At 44.6% G+C, this 23,298-nt stretch overlaps 1 protein-coding gene across 1 annotated transcript in view; it reads right to left on the bottom strand.

Annotated features, from left to right (window-relative positions):
- Pld1 (phospholipase D1) overlaps positions 1 to 23,298 on the bottom strand; it is a 198,071-nt gene that overhangs the window by 27,377 nt on the left and 147,396 nt on the right. The window contains exons 20-23 of the mRNA XM_051156998.1: positions 19,431 to 19,541; positions 15,948 to 16,036; positions 2,988 to 3,101; positions 665 to 714 (exon numbers count right to left, since the gene is read on the bottom strand). Of these exons, the coding sequence (XP_051012955.1) occupies positions 665 to 714; positions 2,988 to 3,101; positions 15,948 to 16,036; positions 19,431 to 19,541 (364 nt within the window). The remainder of the gene's footprint in view (positions 1 to 664; positions 715 to 2,987; positions 3,102 to 15,947; positions 16,037 to 19,430; positions 19,542 to 23,298) is intronic.

The raw sequence follows: 23,298 nt of genomic DNA, 5'->3' as shown, positions 1-23,298 counted from the left end.
AAATACCCGCTGGCCTCAAAGCTCCTGTTTTCCTCATTTTTAAGAGAGGGATGAGCTGCACAGGGTTGTGAGATAAACTGAGAATACATATGCACAATCCTTGCGAGACTCCCCAGTCGTTATTGAGATTATAGAAAAAATCAATAAAAATTGCAGAGTTGTATTCATTTAAACATTGGTTCAGTCAATTCTATGAGAAAAGGTGATTTCCCTCAGCTGAGCATTTTGTGGAGAAAGTATGTGTGCACACACTACGTAAATGTTCACAGAGACATGACAGTCAAGTCTGACTCTCAATTTGAGATGTGTGTATGAGGGGTTTTCTAGGTTAAGTTAGTTAAGGTGGAAGATCTCCTCTGGGTGTCAACAGCACCTTTCGTGGGCGGGGCTCTGGGATAAAAGAAGGGAGTACCAGCATCCTGGCTGTGGGTGCAATGTGACCCACCATGACAGTATCACTGCCAAGGCATCACAGACATGGTGGGCAGTGCCTCAAGCTGTGAGCCAGGATAGGGCCTCTCTCCCTTAAGCCACTTTGTCAGATATTTGTCACAGCCACAAGGAAAGTAACTAGTGGGCGCTGACACCTCATCTTCACATCTAATCCTGTTAGCTTCTGATGTTTCTAGAAACAATCCCAGAAGAAAAGAAAAACCCTACTTACGCTCCGGCTTTAGTTGTCCAAGGATGGAGTTCTCCCCTCGGCACATGGTCCTGAAAACATGTAAAAGCTGAGTTACGGGTGTTCCCAACAGCCAAGTCTGGTAACAATACCCATTTCGGGGGGACCTTCACCCAAGCAAAACGGGACATGGACTTTCACGAGAAAACGCTACACCCATTTTCAGAATCTAAAAACGTAATAGGAATTTTTTTTTTTTTTTTTTTGGAAATGTTACTAGAAAGACAATGTAGTCGTTTTGAGGTGAGTCAACGGAAGAGTTATAAAATTGATACCCAGATTCAGAAAGAGAGATGGGCTATGAATGAACTTTCCCTTAGAAAAATCTTGTGACAGGGAAGATAAATTTAGAAGTCTTCACAGATAAGAACATGTATAAAGTCGGCCTGCTTTCTGGGGTGAAAAGGGCAAACTCTTGGCAGAGCATCAAGAATAAAGCAAGCTCTATTATACTGGGCTATTCCCATCACGTCAGCAAAAACCTGTAAATGTGAAAAGTCAAGCTTTAAATAACTGGCTCTGTTGACGGTTTTTGTTCCTCGAGACTGTTAAATATTGATGACTCTAACTAATGGAAAAGCAAGGGGCCCTGAGGCAGTCCCTCCCTGTGGCTCCAGCACATTGGCAGGGCAGGGAGAGGTGTACCACCAGGATGCTCACACTTCTGCGAGTCACCTCTCATGTATGCGCCTTTGAGCAACATGAATGGAATTCACTGATTCTCAAAAGAAAGAAGCAAGAAAAACGGAAAGCAGGAGAGACTGGTTGGGAGGGAGGAGGGGATGGCCTGAGTGAGAGAAGACAAAATAGGGTGGGGCGGTAGATATAATCACATTATTATATGCATGTAAGAATATGTAAGAAATGCATTATTATTTATAATTAGTATGTGCTAATAAAAACTTTAAAAATTAAAACAGAAAATATTTGAGCTGGATAATAAGTGTATATTAAAAAGGAAAAACCCAAAAATTTGATGTTCCATCTGTCCGTTGTATAAAAGTAATTAACAATACATCTATGACTGGAAAGGCTGATAGCCTTCAAAAAGAGATATTTTTCATAATGAAAGCTTATAATTTGGGTTTCTAAACAACAGTCAAACATGGACCATTCAGTTGGTTCAAAAAAAAAAAAAATCAAGAAAACAGTCGTAGGAAATAATCACAACTGACAATATTCCAAAAGCAATATTTGAATTGCCAAGAGGGCAATTCACAACATGTGAGTGGCATGTGCTCTCAGATAACATTGTATATGAACTCATCTTCAGCCCAAACACCTAGAGCAAAGGCAGGCACTGTAACCACGTGGGTTTACCCCGAAACAGAATCAGCAGCACCAATGTTTACTTAAAATCCTGGTGGATATACAAACGTGTTGAAGAGGCAACCGCTGGGCATGGTGGCACATCCCTTTTATCCCATGCATAAAGACGTGGGCTCATCCCCAGCACTGCAAACCAGGCATGGTGGTACCCACGTGTAATCACAGCACTTAGGAGGTAGACGTAAGAAGATCAGAAGTTTAGAGTCATCCTCAGCTACATAGGGAGTTCAAAGCCAGCCTGGGCCATATGAGGCTTAGCATCAGGTGCCACCACGACCCCCACAATGGTGCCCTGGACCTGCATCATCAGAGTCAGCTGGGGTCCTCTGAAGCCAAACAAAGGGTGTGTAACCCTCTAGCCAAGTGTGACCAAGGCCCTGTGCCCTTTTCTGCTTGATCCCCTATAAAGTCTCATTCTCCCCTGAACCCCCCAAAAGGATGATTAGGAAAGTATGAAACTTCTAAAGAGAATGTTCAGGTTGGCTTCTCTGCTCGGCCTAGTTGACCGCACTCAAACTGCATCATGTTAGCACATAGATTCCTTGTTTTATTTTCTATTTCCTGAAAAGAATAAAGGGATTCGTGGTATAAAGATATTTTACATTAATACTCTATATTCAAATGAATATAAAAGAGTCATTAGTTCAGGAGGCAGAGGCAAGGGTATTTCTGAAGTTTTAAAGCCAGCCTTGTCTACATAGGAAGTTCTAGGCCATCAGGGCTACATAGTGAGATGGACAGGGAGAGGAGGGGAGGGAAGAGATAGAGAGAAAGAGACAAACAGACAGACAGACAGACGGAGAGACAGAGGGGGAGCTAATATTTTAGTGCTGTTATATTTGATAGGGCCACCATGTATAACTGTGACATTTGAATTTTATCACCTAGTAAAGACTAAAGCTTGCAGGTAAAATAATAAATGTGCAGATGTGCAGCTCCCTTCCCAGGTTCCATATGTGAAGCAGAGTATGACTACCTGTAGTTGAAGTGCATTATCGCCTGCAGAGCGTTTCCTCCTCCTGTGGAAATGTCTCCTTCGAATCCCGGCAGCAGTGGTATCACAACGTACACCCGATATCTCTGGCCTTCCCTGCAAAAGCCACATGCATAGAAATTCACCAAAAACAAACAAACAAAACCCCAGGTACCAGTGACATCACCAGCCAAGCAGGGCACACGGGCTTTCAGAGGCAAAGAGAATGCTTCCACACAACCTCCTACGCTCAGCTCAGATATGCTCAGGTCGAGGCTAATCACTATGGAGCACTATGCTGACCGATAAACTTACTTTGGCAGTTAAGTGAGAACTGTGTCTGCTTTCCCTTATACACTCACAATCCTTTGCAGGACAGACGGAGGAGGTTTAAAATAAGTCTTGCCGATCTCATGGAAGAGGGTGTAGGAAGTAGCTTATAACAAAGTTTAGAAAAAGGTGTCATCACAACAAGGCTCTATAGATGTTATTTTAAATCAGATTTAATTTTATTTAAATATATGTATCCATATGTGCAGATAGAGATAGGCAGACATGTATAAATCAAGTTTCAGCCATAGGGATGCAGTCCACAGCTTGGCACGTTGTAAGCATTGCATTCATAACTGTGGGGTCCCCGGTGCCCATGTCTTAGAAGCAAACATTCACACAGGATTCAGTATATTTTCTAAAACAGAGTCATCATTGTTTAGTAATGCTGAGGTTCCCGCCACACAACGTTACTAAGGATTCACCAAGAATTCTGAGTGACTAATGTTAATTTTCTTTTTTTAAGCATTTATGCACATGCACACCCATGTGTGTCTGTGCATGCACGCGTGGGTGCGTGCGTGCGTGTGTGTGTGTGTGTGTGTGTGTGTGTGTGTGTGTGTGTGTGTGTGTGTGCGTGCCACAGAACAACTTGTAAGAGTCATGGGACTGTAGCTCAGAATATCATCAGTCTTGGCAGCAAGCGCCTTTATTGACTGGGTCACTTCAGTGGCCTTTATTTTATTTAAAAAATTATTATTGTGTGCACGGGGCATAGGCACACATACACTATATCCTATGCATGGAGGTTGGAGAACAACTTTGTGGAGTTGGGTCTCTCCTTCCGTACGTGGGTTCCTGGAATCGAATGCAGATTGCTAGGCTTGTGTGGCAAGCACCTTTGCCTACTGAGCCAGCTCCAACTAGAGCTTATTTAAAATCCCCAACATATGTAATGCAGGATCTTCAGGCCACCTTTTAAAGGAAAATGAAGTTACTTAATGACAGATATTAAAATAGAAGAATTGTAGCTCTCTTATTTGATGTGTACTCAGAAACCCAGAATATTATGCTTTGACGGGCATGTCTAACCTTTGGGCACTTAGGCAGGACATTGGCACCTACTAAGGTCATGCTGGAGAATGGCTCAAGGGAGTTAGCAGAAACCCTCACATAATGCTCTGTGTATGTTTAGTATTTGCATCGGGCTGTGTCTGTAGCCCTTCTTGGCCACAAGTTGGATAACCCAGTAGGCAGCACTTATTGTGAGTGTTGCAAACTCTTAAAGCCCCTGGCTTTGGTTGTGGATCATGGGACAATCCAAGAGAACACTTGGAAATGACCATGGATACCTCACTGTGCACAAATCCAATTTGATTGAGCGCATTCTTGATGCTGTCAAGTTCTCAAGTGTCACCGTGCTTAAACCTTTCTCAACACTTAGTTGTCACAGCTCATCTCCTTATGAACAGCAGGAGCGTCCCTTCTTGTAAGAATTCTCACTGCTCTGATGGCTCAGATCTGACTACTGTGCCCGAATGGTCAGTGTGACAGAAATGAGTGGCAAGGCACCAGATGTGTGGAGAGCCCGGCCTGGCTGGGAACGAGGCATCTGAAGGAGTCTGCTGTAATGTCAGGGGTTACTCACTAGATGGCAAACGCAGTTTGAGTTGGGAGGAAAATGTGAGCAGCCCTAGCTATCTGCTTGATGAGGATAGAAGGCACCCTCTTTCCATGGTAAACTGGACAAGGAAAAGAGCCGGAAGCCTGGCGCTGTTTTTCTCACAGCCAGCATTTAAAAGTCTGGATAAACGCAAATGGACATTTAAGGACACACACTGCTTCTCTAGCCAAAACCATACTCCAATGAGATCCCCCACAATCACTCCAGCGATGCCCACTGTCCCCCACCTGTTAATAAAGCTTGGCAGCTCAGCTCCTAGCCCAGTATGAACGTGTCACCCTCCTCAGTGACTAAGCCTGCCTCTGTAGTCAGAACCGCTCACACTTGCCTCTTCTTTCCCACAGACTGTGGCCGGGAACGTGACCCATAGGTTCTGTGCCTTGTTCGTTAGTGACAAGCTCCTGGCCTGGGCTGACAGCTGACCTGCTCCAACACACAGGCTGGGTGTTCACCTATCTTTCTATTTTAGGCAGCATTCAGTAGAGCACCCACGTTCTCAGTGTGCACTGTTTGGGGGTGCTGTGGGGGTGGGATCTGGGTAGTGCTGTACTTGTTTTTCATTAATTACAGCTTAGAATTTTCATTATGGTAAATATATAAAATGTAAAATTGGCTGTTTTTCTCCTTGTAAGCATGAGTCTTCATCATTAATTGTGATCATAACTGTACATGGTTACCTTCCCTATTCAAAGCCTTTCATCATCACAGGTAGAAATTTCCCTCCCCCAGAGTCCCTGCTGATCCCTAGTTTACTTTGTTTTTATGAACTGCTGGTCTGAGCTTTGCATATATGTGGGATCACATGTCACTTGTCCCTTTTGCTCTAACTTGTTTTACCCTCGAGGTGCATGTGTCAGAGCCCCCTCTGCTTCGTGGCTAAATACTATTCTGTGTTAGGTTTCCATTTCCATCTGCTAGCGGGATGTTGGGTTGTGTTTGCCCTGTGACGCTGGGAATGAACCTGCTAACAGTACTGCATTATTAGCCAGGGCGTGGTGGTGCCCACCTTTAACCCCAGCATTCAGAGACAGACTGTCCTATTCTACACAGTGAGTTCTAGGCAAGCTAGGGAAACATAGTAAAACCCACTTCAAAAAACTCATAAACGCCCAAACAAGAACAAAGTTCAGTAGGCCATACTGGCAAACTGTACCCGTTAGACTCATTTTCAGCTCTTTTTGGGTATGTATCCAAGAGTGGAAACATTGGGTCATATGGTTATTCTATGTTTAGTACTCTGAGGAACCAACAAATAAATCATACTTTCCATTGAATAATACAGTGCAAAATCTAAGAGACTGTAGAGAGAAAGCAAGACTTTCCTCTCCTTTTGCCCCCTTCTAAGTCTTTCATTCGTGACTTCTGTAGTCCTGTAGACACAGCCCATCACATGCACACACACACACACACACACACACACACACACACACACCATAAACCACACCTTAGCACTGCTACACTCGAAGGCCCAGTCTTGGTGATGTTGCTTGTAGGAAATGGCTCCCTGTGGTCCTTGAGTTTTTAAAATGCAAAAAATGACTTTAAAGTGGAGAACCCATGGAGAATGGAGACATGGCCTATGAAAGCCTGTGCAGCATCCTCGTAGTCTGTGCTCTGTGAGACTCGACAGCTGCACTGCCTTGCCTCCTGGACTCGTTTATACAGAGGCCTTGGCTGCTTTTGATGTGGTGATTCCTAACTTCCTGGATGATGAAAATGTTAAACACGTTCCACAAACTATACCAGAAATGACTTACATTTCCCTGCTGTTGGAAGGGAGGGGGAATCTGAAATTTCACCCGTAAACTTATAGTTGAATGGAAGCCAACAAAGAGAAAACTCTATGCGTCAGTATGTCTCTAGTCCATGGATTTCCAGTTGGTAAGGTTCCGATCTCTCTGGAAGCATGACACTCGGAGAGCATCAGCAGCCCCCAGGGGAAGAAGTCCCTAACATGCAAAACAACATGTTTAAAAGCAATGTGAGAGCTGGTAGGCAGCAAGCCATGAGTAACAACCTGTCAAATAGGTGGTTGCTTTTGCCACCTGAGTTAAAATATAATCTTGTAAAATTACACCTCAAAGATTCTTGTTAAATTGAGTTTTTCTTTTGAAATCCGTAGACTCTTATGGCAATATAAGAGCCAAACAACGTAAATAAGTGTTCAGCAATAGAAAGACAACTACATTGTTCTATAGTCACTGAAACCACTCAAGAGCAAATTATCTCAGGTGCCATGTTTAAAATGGTACCAAGCAAAGCAATGTAATAACACAAACATGATGGCTAATCCCAAGATGCTCATTCAGCTCCTTTTCCCTACCACTGACTTTCTTGTTTGGGGCCTGGAACTGTGGAGCCAGCATTGCTCCTATGGTAGCTATACAGAATGGAACCAGGCACAAAGATGTGTACTTTCAGAATAATGGAGCCAAAGACCCCGATAGCTGAGGCAGGGGTATAAACTAGTAAGAGCGAGGGCTAGAGTGATGGCCCAACAGCTAAGAGTCTGTATGACTCTGTTAGAGGAGTCTGGGTTCTAGCACCTAAGTCAGAGGAGGCTCACAGCAGCCTGTAACTCCAGCTCCAGAGGATGCTGTGCCCTCTGCTGGACTTTTCAGGAACTACCCTCACATATAAATACACACAGAGACACACATGCATAAATAAAAATATTAGGTCTTACTGGGTGGTTGTAGCGCACACCTTTAATCCCAGCACTTAAGAGGCAGAGGCAGGAAGATCTCTGAGTTTGAGGTCAGCCTGGTCTACAGAGTGAGTTTCAGGACAGTCAAGGCTACACAGAGAAACACTGTCTCAGAAAAAAAAAAAAAATAGTAAGTATTAAAAAAAAAAAAAAAAAAAAAAAGAAGTAAGACCGAGCTAGCATAAATTGTTCTTTCACCTGAGCAGAATTCCAGAGGAGATAAAACAGCTCCACTTTTTATTTATTTTATATGTTTCTTTATACTTATTTGTGTGTACCTAAGTTTTCCATGTCTGTGTGTGAATGCACATGCATGTGTCTACATATGTACATGGAAGGCAGAGGTCAATCTCAGGCACCCCATTCAGCATCTGTCCACTTGTTCTTTGAGGCAGCATCTCTCATTAGCTACGAACTTGCCAGAGGGGCGGGGCCAGCCAGTCATGCCGGGATTCAGCTGTCTGAGGCTCCCGCACTGTGATCACAAATTTTACAGCCATGCCCAGTCTCTTGTAGGTGTGTTATGGGGATTAAACTTGGTCTTCAATGCTCGCCTGGCTCCTGCTTTACTGAATGAGATCGCCCCATTCCATGGGTGTGGGCTTTTGAAAAAGACTATTTCAAGGCTTTTGTTTGCCACAAAGCTGCTTGCACCCCAAAAGCAGAGTAGCAGTTCCCTCCAGGTGGGTAACAGCCTCTCTATCCCCTCCTGTTCTTTCTTATGAAACCTTTTCCTTCTTAACTCCTCCTCCCTTGTGCCCGAGTCCCTGGCAGCATGGAAGGCAGTCAAGAGAAGCAAGGCCAGCTCACAGCTGGGTCTAGGGACCTGTAGGGAAAACCCAGAGAAGCTCAGTGTGCTTCCGGCTTGATGAGCAGCGGGGATGGAAGGCTCAACACTATGAACAGGGAGACACAGGGGACATAGAGGGTGCAGCAATGACAAATGCTGCCAGAAATGAGCGAAATCCAGGGTGGGTGGGGCTCCTGGGCACTTTTTAGAGAGGTTAAATTTAAACTGTGGTGGGATCCCTTATGCTGGACGCAGATCTGAAGCCTCTTGGCATATAACCTTTTTCAGTTCGTGTTTAGGAAGTCTGTTAAGATGAACATTATGATGGGTGGATCCGAGCCCAGGGGTTCTGCTTGATCTAAGGCACCAACCAAGGACAATATGTGCAGTCATCATCAAACCCCAGATCTAACCAAGGGACAGAACATTCTCCACAGTTAAGTGGAGACTGGGGACTGACTTTCACACGATCTCTGGTGCCCCATATTTAGCCATGTCCCTTTGTTGGGGAGGCACAATGGCACTCAGAGGAAGGATAGCAGACTACCAAGAAGAGACTTGATACCCTAGCACCATATTCATGGGGAGGAGGTTCCCCTTGGTCACAGTCATAGGGGAAGGGGGATTGGGGTGAAAGTGGGAGAGAAGGAGGAATGGGAGGATGCATGGGATGGGATAGAAAATGAGATGTAATATGAATTATTTTATTTTTCAATAAAAATGTGTTAAAAAAAGATGCAATATACATTTCTGCCCTTGCTTCTTTCTCACTTGTAGATGAGGGAATTGGCTAAAACCTACCAGCATGCTAGAGATGCCCGCCTGACCTATCAGTGGCCTTTAGCAACTGGACAAGCGGCCCGTAAGCCGTGACAAATGGTGTTACACCAAAACACGCAGGAGTGTTTTTACTGCTCAGCTTGTGAAAATGGCAAGTTTTGATGTGTAAGAAGGTTGGGTTAGCCCAGCACATCTGACTTCAACCTTACTTGGAGCCTGATAACTTCCGGCAAGACGGATCCCCAAGCGAGACCTCACAAAATCACTTCTTAGGGCCACCACTGTACACCCAATCCCGGCAGGACACAAGCTCAGGCTCAACGATTGCCGACCCCAGCCTTGTGCTCCTTTTTACATCTGGAGGCAGAGATGCCTGTTTATAAGATGGCTTTGGAATGATATAAAAACAATGAAATGATCTCAAGCAAAACTTCTCTTGCCAGAGCCTGTTGTCATCTGTGCCCCGGCGTAACCTCTGAAGCTGATGATGGCCCCAGGAGGGAAAAGCAGAGCTGTCACTTGTCATGCTGAAAATGTTTCCCCTTCTTTTTTTGATAAGTGCAGCTCCAGTCCTCCACACCCTGCTCCTACTCCAAGCCAGGCATGCCTCTCCACAGTACAAAATTATAGGATATAAAAATTATAGGATAGAGATATCCTCTGACCAAAAGAAACTTTATCCACCAAATAATTACCCTAAGAAACACAATATTTGTATGGTTTTAAATGAAGTAGCTCTCCTAGCTTATTTTTGAGAGCTTATAAAAAAATCTGTGCCTCCTTAGACACAAAGGAAGCTCAGAAACTTGGTGACGAGGAGCAGAAGCCGAAGTCATGTGATTTAGTTAGGTTTCTTCTTGCTGGACCAAATACCCAACAAAAGGCTACTTAAGGAATCACTTCCTTTTTTCTTATAGTATGGAAGCGCACAGTCCATCATGGTGGGCACCATGGTAGGGACGTAAGGCTGAGGGTGGCACAGTCTCCTTGGTCAGAAGGCAGAGTGGACAGGAGGAAGGGCCAGGCTATATAACTTCACGGCCTGAGTTGGGGGATATAGCTCACAGGGCAGAGTGCTTACCTAGCATGTCTAAAGCCATGGGTTCGATTCCCATCACTGCATAAATCAGGCCTGGTGTCACATGACTGTAGCCCCAAGACTTGGGGGGTGGAGAGAAGAGGATCAGAAATTCAAGGCCATGCTTGGCTAGACAGTGCCATCAAGGTTAACCTGTCCTCTGATCTCCACACGTGTACTATGGCATGGGTGTGACTTCTTCATACAAACACATATATACACATACATAAATGCAATAAAACTTAAAAAAAAAAAAGAGAGAGAGAGAGAATATAAAAAAATCAGTTGGAAAGGGGAATCTGCTACAGCCCTGACAAGTCACCAGGAAACAGAGCCTTCAGTTATGAGCCGGTGGGTGGAAACTAAAGTAAGGATTTGTTTTTAAGCTAAAAGCAAATTAATTTTTTGAAGCAAGTTTTATTCTACAGTATGAACCTAACAGTTTAAAATAGAGGTGGTTAAACATTTTTTAGTGGGAGCACAAATAAGAGCTTGATTTAGTGGTTATGACTATACTCTTGATGTCGAGTGTGTAGTGTGTTTCCAGATGATGGATAGCCCAGGAGTGCTACCATAATTTCACATTAACTAGTGCTTTATCAAGCTAACTGCTATCATAAGCACATACATAATGGTGTCATTGTTCTTTTTGTTGGAGAAGAAACAGCTTTAGAAAAACAAACTGGCCGACTGGAAAGGCCTCCTATCTGTGGAAAACACAGGGGCAAAGTGTCCTAGGTTCTCACGGGAGGTTCTCACGGGTGCTAGGACGCACCCCTGTCCGACCATAAGCCCCGAGCTGTAAGAACCATTGGGAAAAGGCAAGCGATGTTTTCAAACTGCACGTCTTAAAAGTGGCTTAGCACCGGGCGTGGTGCTGCGCACCTTTAATCCCAACACTTGGGAGGCGGAGGCAGGCGGATCACTGTGAGTTCGAGGCCAGCCTGGTCTACAAAGCAAGTCCAGGATATAGCCAAGGCTACACAGAGAAACCCTGTCTCAAAAAATAAATAAATAAATATTTAAAAAGTGGCTTAGCAGTGAAGTTTCCACTGCTGCTCAGCATTAACAGACACATGAAATCAACTGCCCATTTTCACTATATCTCAAGTTGGGGTGATAATCCTGTGGGTTCTCTCTCTCTCTCTCTCTCTCTCTCTCTCTCTCTCTCTCTCTCTCTCTCTCTCTCTCTCTCTCTCTCTCTCTCTCTCTCTCTCTCTCTCTCTCATCTAGCTTTCTACCAAAGCGGGGCAATTCTGCATGTCAAACTAGGCAAAGACCTGAGCTGGTCCCCAGATGCCATTAATTAATGACACACAGAACTTTAAAATGTTTCTGTCTAGATCAGTTGGTATTATTTTATCCCTTGGGTTACTCAGTCATGGTCTGAAAGAGAGAATTTGAGATGGGGGGCGGGGGTCATGATTTACTTGGTCTACGCATTTGTTTCCAGTGGGCTGGGAGCTGGTTTCAACTGTGAAACAGGTTCGCGTATTGCAAGCAAACACGCTGTTTTCGGCAGCAGTTCCCCAGGCTTCCCCCTGTTCTCATTGGAATGGGCATACACTTGAGACTCTAGCATCCCATCACAGCGACCTCACTGCATCCCGTTTCTGTGAAGAATCATGGTCGTGGACACGGAAGCAAGCGCTGAGGAGCTGAGGCTTCATGCCAATGCTGGTAGAGAAATAAGACAGCCTAGAGGAGGGAGCTGGCAACGTGGACACGCAGATCTCCCGGAAGCAGGAGGAACCTGGCTGAGGGCCCGTGGGCCCGTGCTACTTTGTCGGCTCTGGCTGTCTGCTGACGTCACTTCCCTGCATCTGCTTTGTGCTCTAGTCTGGTCTTTCTCCAGCCACTAAACAAGCGCTATTGCTAAGACCTGTGTCTTTGGCGAAGGCCCGGCCCCCAACTCAGTGGATCTTGCCTACGGACACCAGCCCACAGACGTCAAGCTGTCCAGTCAAAACTGAAAGGCAGAGTCGGAGACAGACATTGCCCTTCCACACTCATATGACTCTTTACCTTCAGAATCAGCTCCCAGGACTACTGGGAAATGTGTAATCAGAAAGTACCAAAGTTCTCCCCTGGTGCTAAAATACTAGAATTTTAGGGATATTCCACTGTTTACATGCAAATTGAAATGGTAGAGAGAAATGTTGCTGGGCTGGAGTGACAGCTCAGTCAGCAAGGCGCATGTGCTGAGGGCATGGTGGCCTGGCCTGAGTCCACTTCCCAGAGTCCACGTGTGTTCAGAGCGAGGTGTGATAGTACAGTTTTCATCCTGGGGCTGAGAGGCGGACACAGAAGCCTCTGTGGGGCTGGCTGGCTGCACACCCTCGTCTACTTTGTGAACTCTGGGCTAAGAGAGAGACTGTCGCCAAAAAAGAGATAGGTGATAAGTACACAGAAGAAAAGACTTTTTTTATTTTTTTGAGACTATGTAAACCAGGCTGGCCTTGAATTTGGCTTGCCTGGTGGGACTAAAGGCATGCGACCTGAATGCCTGGCTTTACCTAAATATTTTATTTAAGTGGCAGTCTTGATTTTTTTAAGTATAATCTTTCTCTTGGACATATTTTTTTCAATTGAGGAAGCTTTTACCTTCCCTACTCAGTTTGAAGTACTGACAACAATGGTTGGCATTCTATTCTAACTTGGATAATTTTGTACATTTTAACCAATTATCCATTCTTTTTGTCTAATGAAAAGTCTATAGCATATGAAGAATGGCAGCTGAGTCTGTTCTCTCTCTCTCTCTCTCTCTCTCTCTCTCTCTCTCTCTCTCTCTCTCTCTCTCTCTCTCTCTCTCTCTCTCTCTCTCTCTCTCTCTCACACACACACACACACACACAAACACCCTCACATGTATACACATACATGCTCACATGTGTACACATACCCTCACATGTATACACACACACCCTTACATGTGTAGACACACATACACACACACACACATACACACACACTCACTCACATATGTACACATACTCTCAGGCTTCCAAACTATGCAAACCAATCTGGCAGGTACCTATGTACTATAGGGAGCTATAAGAGAGATAAGTTAACCTCAAGTCTATACCGTTGTATTTATTAGTTAATCACAGTTCCAAAATTCACAACCCACGATTCACTGCAGTGAAGTCATTTGCTGACTTAATATTTTTCCTGTGGCTTACTTTAATTTCATAAGGCCATGGCTATTTTTTCCAAATGTGCTTTTTGTTTGTTTGTTTGTTTATTCTAGACAGGGTTTCTCTGTGTAGCCTTGGATATCCTGAACTCACTTTGTAGACTAAGCCGGCCTCAAACTCACAGTGATCTGCCTGCCTCTGCCTCCCGAGTGCTGGGATTAAAAGCGTGCACCACCATGTCTGGCTATCCAAATGTGCTTTCTAAATAAGCAGGTACCTCTGTATCAATTAATGTCAAAGCTGACAGAAGAAAATATTATATTTTTCAAGTTACATCAATTGCTCCAGAGACTAGGGAGACTGGGAATGTGAGAAATCCATGTACATATGTATGTCCCACTGAAAACAAGGCTGTTAATAAAGCTTTTCAGCAACAGATGCTCTGGGGGCTTTAAAAGGGAGTAAAGAGTGAATGCTGAATGTAATGGCAGAATACAGATACCGTCCCTAGCTGTCTATGCTGTTTCAGATGAGTGCTGCACAGTCTTGGGGCCATCTTAGTAACACTACACAGCCCTATGGCCTCACTCTAGGGAGCTGCAATCCAGGGCATGTAAAGCTGAGGCGGACCATGCAGCTTTGTAGAACTGATGGTGATTGTAATGACCGTGGAGAGTGAGGTCTGCCGTGCTGCCCATGAGGACATACAGAACGCAGGGCTACTCACATTCCCTCTGCATGGGACTGAGACAGCCATCCTCACTGCCGAGAGGGTTGACTGCTCCCGTCACTCACAGTGACAACCTTCTCCAGATATAGGCTTTCCTTCATAGGCCAAAGGAACCCACTTCATTCATCCCCACAACCTGGGATAATGTGCATCTAATGACTGGTGGAAGGGGAAAAAGAGCCATAAAGGTCTAGCCCACTTATCTCCATATGAGGAAACCCTACATGATGAATGAGTCGTCCTCCGAGCCATTTATGGACTGTATTTACATGTTAACAGGAAGCATTTGGCCCAGCAATATTCCAAGGACTAGGGGTTCAAAGCCATTGTTGCTAAAATGTAACCTAGACATCATTGTGTGATGGTTGATACTGACTTGACACCTAAAAGACAGATTTCTGGGCGTGTCTGGGAAAGCAGTTCCCAAACTGAATGAAGTGGGTATTCCAAGGGCTGGGGCCCTGGACCGAGCTAACACAAGGGAGTGAGCGAGTATCAGCGCTCCTCTTTGCTTCCTGATGACAGATACAATTCAACCATCTACTGCACACCCTGCCATGCATTCCCCACTGTGATAGACTGTATTCTTGAACTATGACGTAAAGCAAACCCTTCCCCCTTTTTGAGTTGCTTTCATCAGGTATTTTGCCATGGCAAGAAGAAAAGTTATTAATAATACAAGTCATAAGATGCATTGAACATCCACAACTATAAGACCCACTTTCACAAGTAATTGTGAACAACAGATAAAATGTTGATAGTTGCCATGTCAGTCAGTCTAAAATCCCTACATATAAGATGAAGAAAAGGAAAAATGGTTTCATCGGCAAATGGGTATAAATGTGGTATTTTTCACTGCATGCCATCAAAGACTTTAAATAATGAGGTGTAATGGCTCTGTTTGCTTTCCTACTTTTACATAGAGCTCAAATTAGCCACAGTCAGACAGACAAACACACACACACACACACACACACACACACACTCAAAATAACAACAACAAAATACATTAGTTACAGAGGCCAAATAACGTTGCTAGGGAAGGAAAGAATTTTAGACACATTGGGTCCATTCAGAGTGGTATGGCCATAGAAAAGTCTGTTCAACCCACACTGCTAGGGTAATTCTATGTTCACAACCACATGGTGAAGGTGGACCACCAACTCACAGGAAACACAAACATGTTCCAAGTGAGTCAAAGACATAAATACTTGTGCCAAGCCTGATGACCTGAGTTCAATCCCATGGTGGAAGGAGAGAAATGACTCCCAGATGCTTTCCTCTGAGCTCCACACATGTATTGTGGCATGTGTATGTGGGTGTACACATGTGCACACACATACACACAATAGTGTTCTAAGTAAACTAAACAGAACAAAATTGGTCAGGTGACAGTTACTTTGTGAATACGCTATGCGGTTGGACTGTTTGGTTTATTGAGTAGATTACATAGTACATGGATGTAATAAGAGAGAAACTGTTGAGCTAAAGATGTGACATATGGAAACAAGAATTTAAATATAGCTCTGTGGCAGAATGTTCTGCCTGCTGTGTGTTGATAGTGTGATCATAGTCCACTATTCAGAGCGCAAACCTCATATGTGGGGAAGAGCCAGACCAGGAAGCTGACTATATCTAGGAAAATTCAGATTCCCACCATGAGAGACTGAAACTGTCCCAGCAGCTGACTCACAGGACAACTGTTCACCCTGAACACAAGCTGTTGGTCGCCAACCTCCACAGAGAAGCAAGAGCAGCCAAAGCACTTTATTCAAAGCCAACCTCACCTGTGGGCCTTCAGGATTCTCTGGGCGATGGCGTCCCCCACCTTGTTGAACACGACCTTATCGTCAGCACAGCTGATGAAGAATTGGTTCTGTGAGAAAATAGCAAACTTGTGAAAGGCCCTGCTTTCCCTGTAGGATGTCCTACAGCATATGCAGAAGGAGGGGACGGATGCTATACTTATTACTGAGGAGAAATGGTTCCCATGGCAACGTTCAGGCCACCGAATCTTTCAAAGAAAGTGGCTCAGAGTACGGGAAATGTCCTCAGACTCCAGGTCTCATGTGCATGACGTCAGTCAGTGGTAATCATACTGTTCTCAAGGGGAGGGCTTTGTGGCTGTCGTAACACAAATGCTGAGACTGCATTCGTAGAATGCTAAGGCTATCTCCCAGTTAGGTTTCCTTCTGATCCCCATGCTGTACAGATGTTTAGGATTAACCCTTCACATTGCCAAGCGTCCTGTGTTGTCTGAGTTCACTTTTCAGCAGGGCACCCGGCCTGTTCCCTCCAGTGTTTCCTGGCAGCTCCTTTCACCTTGTCCTTTTTCTTTGGGTCTCTCCTGTCTCTGGACTTTTATTTCAAGCAGTTTCCTATCTCTTTCAAAGACTTTTTTTCCCTCTGTAGTATGTTTCTATGCATGGTTGTGTGTTGGCACACATGTTTATACTGCAGAGAGTGCCCGTGTGCACTTGTGGAGGTCCCAAGCTGACCTGAGGAGTGTCCCTTGATGTCTCTCTGTCTTATTAACAAGGGCAAGGGCTCCCAGATGAATCTAGAACTTGCAGACAGGACTAGTCTAGTAGCCAGTCTGCAGCCATTCCTGTTCCCACTTGCCAAGGCAGGGCAGGCATCTGTGTTCACCCAGCATAACGTAGCTGCTGAGGGTCTGAACTCTTATCCTTCAAGCTTTTATGGAAAGGATTTTTTCCCAGGGAGCCATCTCCCCAGGTCTCAAGTGCCTTTTGTGTATATAGAAATAAACTCATAAAATAGAAAGAAAAATGTTTTCATTTTAAGTATTTGCTATTCATAGATCTAGAAAACATTCTTTGAAACCATTGTTAGAAAATGGCTACCCTATTATCCTAATGATGCAAAACGGTTTGCTGCTGCATAAAGGAGTGTCAGAAATAACAAATACTATGAGCACTGCCTATTGAAATCGAATCCAGATTGTTAGGACTAACTTCTATCAAAATGCATCTTCAAGCAATATTTTCTAATCTTCTCAAGGACTAGCTTGCGTCCTTTGCTGGCAATAGCATGTATATGAGTGTGCAAGCTTTCATGCGGCAGGGCACAACTGGGCACAACGCCTCCGGAAGGCAGCTTACAGAAAGGCAAGTGCAGACCCTCACTGGAGAATGTGAGTCAAACAACTCACACGACAAAGAGGGTTAGCATGTGTCAACAGCTGTAACAATAGACTGACAAACTGCCACATGCCATGTCTGTATGTTTTTCTTTCCTTTTTTAGAGATTAGGGTAAATGTTGACTGTTTGCCCTGACGACTGTCACCCAGGGAAATGCCCGCAGCCATATGCGCCTATATGGCACTGCTGACTTTAATGCTGTGTTAGCATGAGGAAGGAAAAGTAGCTTGTGATAGTCATGATGGGAAACTTGATGCAATTTAGAGTCACCATGGAAACAAATCCATGGACCTGTTGCTGACAGTATATCTCGATTAGGTTAATTGAGGTGGGAGGAGGACCCACTGTAGATGTGGACAGCACCATTCCTTACACTGGGGTGAGGGTGGGGCTCCCCAGACTGTTTAAAGTGGAGAAGGGGAGCTGAGCACCCATATCTATCACTCTGCTGCTTCCTGGCTGTGTGTGTGTTGGGACCAGACACCTCCTGCTCTTGCTGCCATGGTGAACCCTATTCTTTAGAACTGTGAGACAAAGTAAACAAGTTTCTGCCTTAATTGCTTTTGTCAGCTATGTTACCACAGCAACAAGAAGAGCAACTAGTATTCCAGTGCTGAGGATTCTTTTTAAAAAGATGAAACAAAATGACTCGGTACTGGATGAGGTAGCTTTCATAGCTTTTGCAACGACAGCGTCATTCTCACAGTTAACAGTTAGGAGTCTTCCTAAACTCCAGAGAGGACTTCCGTGATGTTTCCACTAATGCTTTTTATTTGCTACATGACCCATGTGAGGCTAACGTTTTTAATGAGCTTTTTCTTTCTCCGAGTCTGAGAAATAAGTAAAATTACAGTCTCTTGCTGGTGATCCTTAATCAGCTGTTGCTGTATGGACGGGAGGAGAAGCAGGGCTCTGGGGCGGGAGGAAACAGGGCTCAAATGGTTTTCCCAACAATTCACTTTTGGCTAAACATTCTATTTTTATTCAATGAGAAAAATAAAACCAGGATAAAGGAGGAAGATGTGTTTTGGTTTGTGTGCACCCCTCGTTATTTGGGTTTTTTTTTTTTTTTTTTAATCCAGGAGTCCCAAGGGATCTTTACTATTTCTGCATCTTCTTTGAAGTTCAATTAAAGTTCCCACAGTAAACTCATGTTCTCAGATTTTCCCATGGACTTTGGACACTGGGGTCTGAAAAGGCTTTATCATGAATAGCTGCTCCCAGCCTTAGCATTCTCACATCTCCCTTTCCCATGTGCTCTTCCCTGCCTCTCACTACTCCAGGATCCCCATAGCAGGGGGTGTCTGGTCCTCTGCATGAGCAACTTACCGTGTATGTGTGTGTGTGTGTGTGTGTGTGTGTGCTGTCCTGAAAAAGCACATGCCTCGTGCTAGACAAGACACTCTAACCATAGACGAGTGAAAACTGCTGCATCTGTGCTAGGGTCATTTCAGGACAAAGATGTATTCATAAGTGGATACATGTTAGTACAGGGTTTGTGGAGTCTTGATGGGAAGGCGGTGCAGAGTGAACTCAGGCATGCTGGGAGATGATAACACAAATGACCCCAATTAACACTTCTCTGGAATCCTCCCTAACTCAATTCATGCTTATTAATACTGAATTGGAAACAGGGGTCCCTACAGTGTTGCATGACACTTGGTGTTCTGGTTAGTGTTTTGACAACTTTACACAAACTAAAGTTATCTGGAAAGAGGAACCCTAAATTGAGAAATGTCTCCATCTGATTGGTTGTAAGCAAGGAAATCTGTGGAGCAGTTTCCTGATTGATGGTTAATACGGGAGGGAGGGTCCAGCCCACTGGGGGCCTGTCCACCCCTGGGTGGGTGGTCCTGGATAGTGTAAGAAAGCAGGCTGAGCCAGCCATGGGAAATAAACCCATAAATAGTGTTCCTCCATGGCCTCTGCTGAAGCTCCTGCCCTGCCCTGATGTGCCCCAGTGACAAAATATGACATGGAAACCTAAGCCAAATAAACCCTTCCCTTGCCCCAAAACAAGTTTGGGTCATGGTATTTATCACAGCAATAGGAAGTAAGACTATTGGGAAGGCAGGCTCCTTTTGTGATTGACTTGCGGACATACGTACTTCAATATAGATGTAATGCTTGCTGTTCTCTATGACATAGGTGTAGGCAGAGTGGATCGACTCTTCGTGGTGCTTGATGCCAGCAGACCAGTCAGCAGCAGACCGGAGCAACTACAAGACAGCAATCAGGAACGAGCATCCATCAGAAAACAGAGAAGGGACCTTTTGTACTAAAGCAATGGAGTCACTCCTTCTAAACCAATGATGGCAGCGGTTTGACCCCGCCCCCGAATGGTCCACGGGAGAGAGAGAGCCGGAGCTCGTCCAGAACATGCGACTGTGATGGCCAATCTTGGCTGTGAGCTTGTCACACTTGGGAAGAATGAGCCTCAGCTAAGAGCTGCCTCCATCAGATTGGCCTGTGGGCATGTCTGTGGGGCGTGTTCTTGATTTCTGAGTGACGTAGGAGGACCCTGCTTACTGTGAGCAGTGCCATACCTAGTTAGGTCGACCAGGACTCTGTTAAAAAGGCATGAGTGTGAGGCAGGGAGCAAGCCAGTAAGCAGTGTTTCCCATGGTTCTTGCTTCAGTTCTCATGTTGGCTTCCCTGAATGACAGACAGAAACCTTTTTCTCTGCAAGAGTTGTCTTTGGTCATTGCATTTATCACAGCAACAGAAAAGCAAGCGAAAGCAGCACTCTTCCATCCAGCGTTCTTTCCATTCAAAGCTTGGAGACTTAAGTTGTGGTTCCTACAAGGGACGTCTCGAAGAGTGATTTAGGTCACTACAACTAATCTAACGCTGTCTGCTTTCACTGTGACAGCCCTTCAGCTGCACCTACACACAGGCCAAGGACCCTGATGTGGGGCAGAGATTATTGACAGTGACGTGTGTGTCAGCCAGCCTCAGACCTGGTAAACAGTATGTAACTGGTGGTTCACAGTGGCTGCATTAGAAGGTACATTTGTGCTCTGGCAGATCACATCAGAGATGATGCGAAGCAGACTGTGGCTGTGCGTGGTGGGGTGGGCATAGGGACCCTGGAGGCATCTTATGGCCTTCCCAAGACTAAATGACCATCTTGACATTCCTTCTAGTATTTTAATTGTTGCAGTATGACTTCTACAAATAGATAGATAGATAGATAGATAGATAGATAGATAGATAGATAGATACAGAGATATAAGAGATACACATATTAAGTACTTAGTACATATATCTCAGGTTTTTGTAAATGACTGTTCATCGTCCCAGAAGAATCCCTAGAGGCCCACGAATCTGGTCCAGCTGTACAGTGTTTGCCTAACATACACAAAGCCCTAGCTTCCATCCCTAGCACTGCTTAAACCAGGTGTAATTGGCACACACCTGTAACCCCAGCATGTGGAGAATGGAGGCAGGAGGATCAGAAATTCAAGCCATCCCTGGCTACATAGCAAGATTAAGGCTAGTCTGGACTACATGACACCCTGCCTCAAAAAAGTAAAAGTGAGAAATAAAGGAAGGGGGGTGGGAGAGTGAAAAGGGAAAGAGGAGGAGAAATATAAATATATATTTTTTTTTTCTGTTCCTAATTTTAAATGAATGCTGAAACTGTCCCTCAGAGAGTCAACTAAAATGTAAAATAAGTGAAAAGGATGATTGAGCAGTTATTAGGACTGTAAATGTAACACAGGAGATAACAGTCTTGCATCTACTACCTATAAAAAAGGTCTGGTAAAGTGCTTAATAATTTTAAAATAATATCTACTAGCCTAAGGCAATGTAACACTAGTGCTTGCTAAAATCATCAACCGCGTTGCCCTCTAAGCTACCTGGTGATCTGATATGAGGTATTTATTAGACAGTTCCACCAGCACACAGTTTTATTTCAGTTTATCAGGTAAAACATGGAAATATGTGAAGTGGAAAATGTACATGAACACAAATCAAGTTAAAATTATCCAGGGAATGACAGGATCTCCTAGGAACTGTGCTATTAGTCACCAGGTAGAAATAAAGATTAAACAAAAGTTTCAACTCTTGGACTGTGTGAATCCATGGTAGATGGTATTGTGAAGTAATGTGACCCTGAGCATGCAGTCTGTGTTGAAAAGGTTCTTAGAGCACACATCCTCTGGGACTGCAGACAAGCAGGCACCTGGCTGCACACAGTGGGAAGACAGGCAGGCACTTGGCTGCACACAATGGGAAGACAGGCAGACACCTGGCTGCACACAGTGGGAAGACAGGCAGGCGCCTGGCTGCACACAGTGGGAAGACAGGCAGGCGCCTGGCTGCACACAGTGGGGAGACAGCCAGGCACCTGGCTGCACACAGTGGGAAGACAGCCAGGCACCTGGCTGCACACAGTGGGAAGACAGCCAGGCACCTGGCCGCACACAGTGGGAAGACAGGCAGACCCCATGCTCCCCATTCTAGCATTAGCACTTTCACCTTGGCCACTCCAACGCCACGGCGGCTCCATTCCCTTTACTGAACAACTGAGCTCTGGGCTTCTCTCTCTTCCATTCCCACCCTCTCTTTCTCCTCTCTCCCTCCCCCCCCCCTCTTCCTTCCACCCTTTCTTTCTATCCTTGAACTGCTAAGACAAAATGACAGAACAAACAAGTACATTTGTCATAATGAGATCCCTTTGAATCATAACCTAAAAGCTTAATTATAAATCCCAATGTGCAAAGAAGGATGTGTGATAGTTATACATGGCTTGCCATGTTCCAGGCTTGCATTTATAAACAACCCCAATGGGAACATCCTAGCCTTCCCCTGAGATCCAGAAACCTACTCTTTTTTTTTCTTTCTGATCCTTACACTTGCTCTGATTTGAAGACTCAATAAATCCACGCATAAAAGATAAAAAAAAAAAAAAAAATGAGCATCAGTCAGATGTCAGAGCAGGTGTCAACTCGCATGTCCTATCCAATCAATTTGAAGTGCCTTCCAAGCTATGATGGAAAGACATTATTGGGGCAGGGTACACTAATCGGCAGCTCTGAGGTTGATTAACCATGCCTGCCAGGAAGGAAAGGAGGAGGAAGGAAGTCAAATCGCTGTCATTTCCCAGGAAGAACAGGTCATCAGAGGCATTTGCTTACAGAACCCAAGTTTAGGAAGTTGCCCAACTGCTAAGGGTTCATTATTAAGAATCCACTGTCCAAGTCCAACAGCACAGCTTTTGCTCACAATGAAAAGTCAATTAAAAACAGTCATTACCTGGGACAAACTTGAAAGTTAAGTTTTAAGCAAGATAGGAAGGAAAAATGCTTGGGATTATTAGCCATTTACTCTTCTAATTATTGCAATCTGCCCATCACCACGGAGCAACTGAAGCAGTTGATTCCCTTCGGCTCTGCCTGCACTCTTGCCTTGGGAACCCTGAAGCAGAAAACCACCCTAACTGCTTTTCATCTCTGGTCATCCAGACAGTTGTCGGCAGTCAGGAGCACCAAGCACCTGTGCCTGATCACCATTCATCCTCAGTTTAGCAATCACTCCCCTCTTTGTTTCAGTACCAGCTTGTCTAGTGTTTCTAGTTTTGAAACAATGCACCAGAGACAAGCCTCAGGGCCATCCCATCGTGTGCAAAAAAAAAAAAACAAAAAACAAAAAATGTTCCCGTAATGAAAACCTAACCCACACTTTTCAGACCTGAGATTTGAATACACAACATGAAAATATACAAAAATGGCATAGATCTGATTTGATGGTTTAGGGTCAACATCACAACAAGGACTAGAAATGTCCTTTGTATAGTAACCTTTTAAAAAAACCTAAAAATAGACTTTAGATTAACCACAACCCTTCCTTTCCCATAAAATGGTCCTGAGATGAATGTATAAAGAACAGAAAGGACGGAAAACCTTCAGGACATTCCTAGCATCTGCCCCAAGGTTCTTGCTTTTCACAGAATGCTTCTAGCCCTGTAAA

The sequence above is a fragment of the Acomys russatus genome, chromosome 15 (assembly GCF_903995435.1).
Source record: "Acomys russatus chromosome 15, mAcoRus1.1, whole genome shotgun sequence".
In the NCBI taxonomy this organism is placed as follows: domain Eukaryota; kingdom Metazoa; phylum Chordata; class Mammalia; order Rodentia; family Muridae; genus Acomys; species Acomys russatus.
This window is presented reverse-complemented; position numbering and strand designations above follow the sequence as displayed.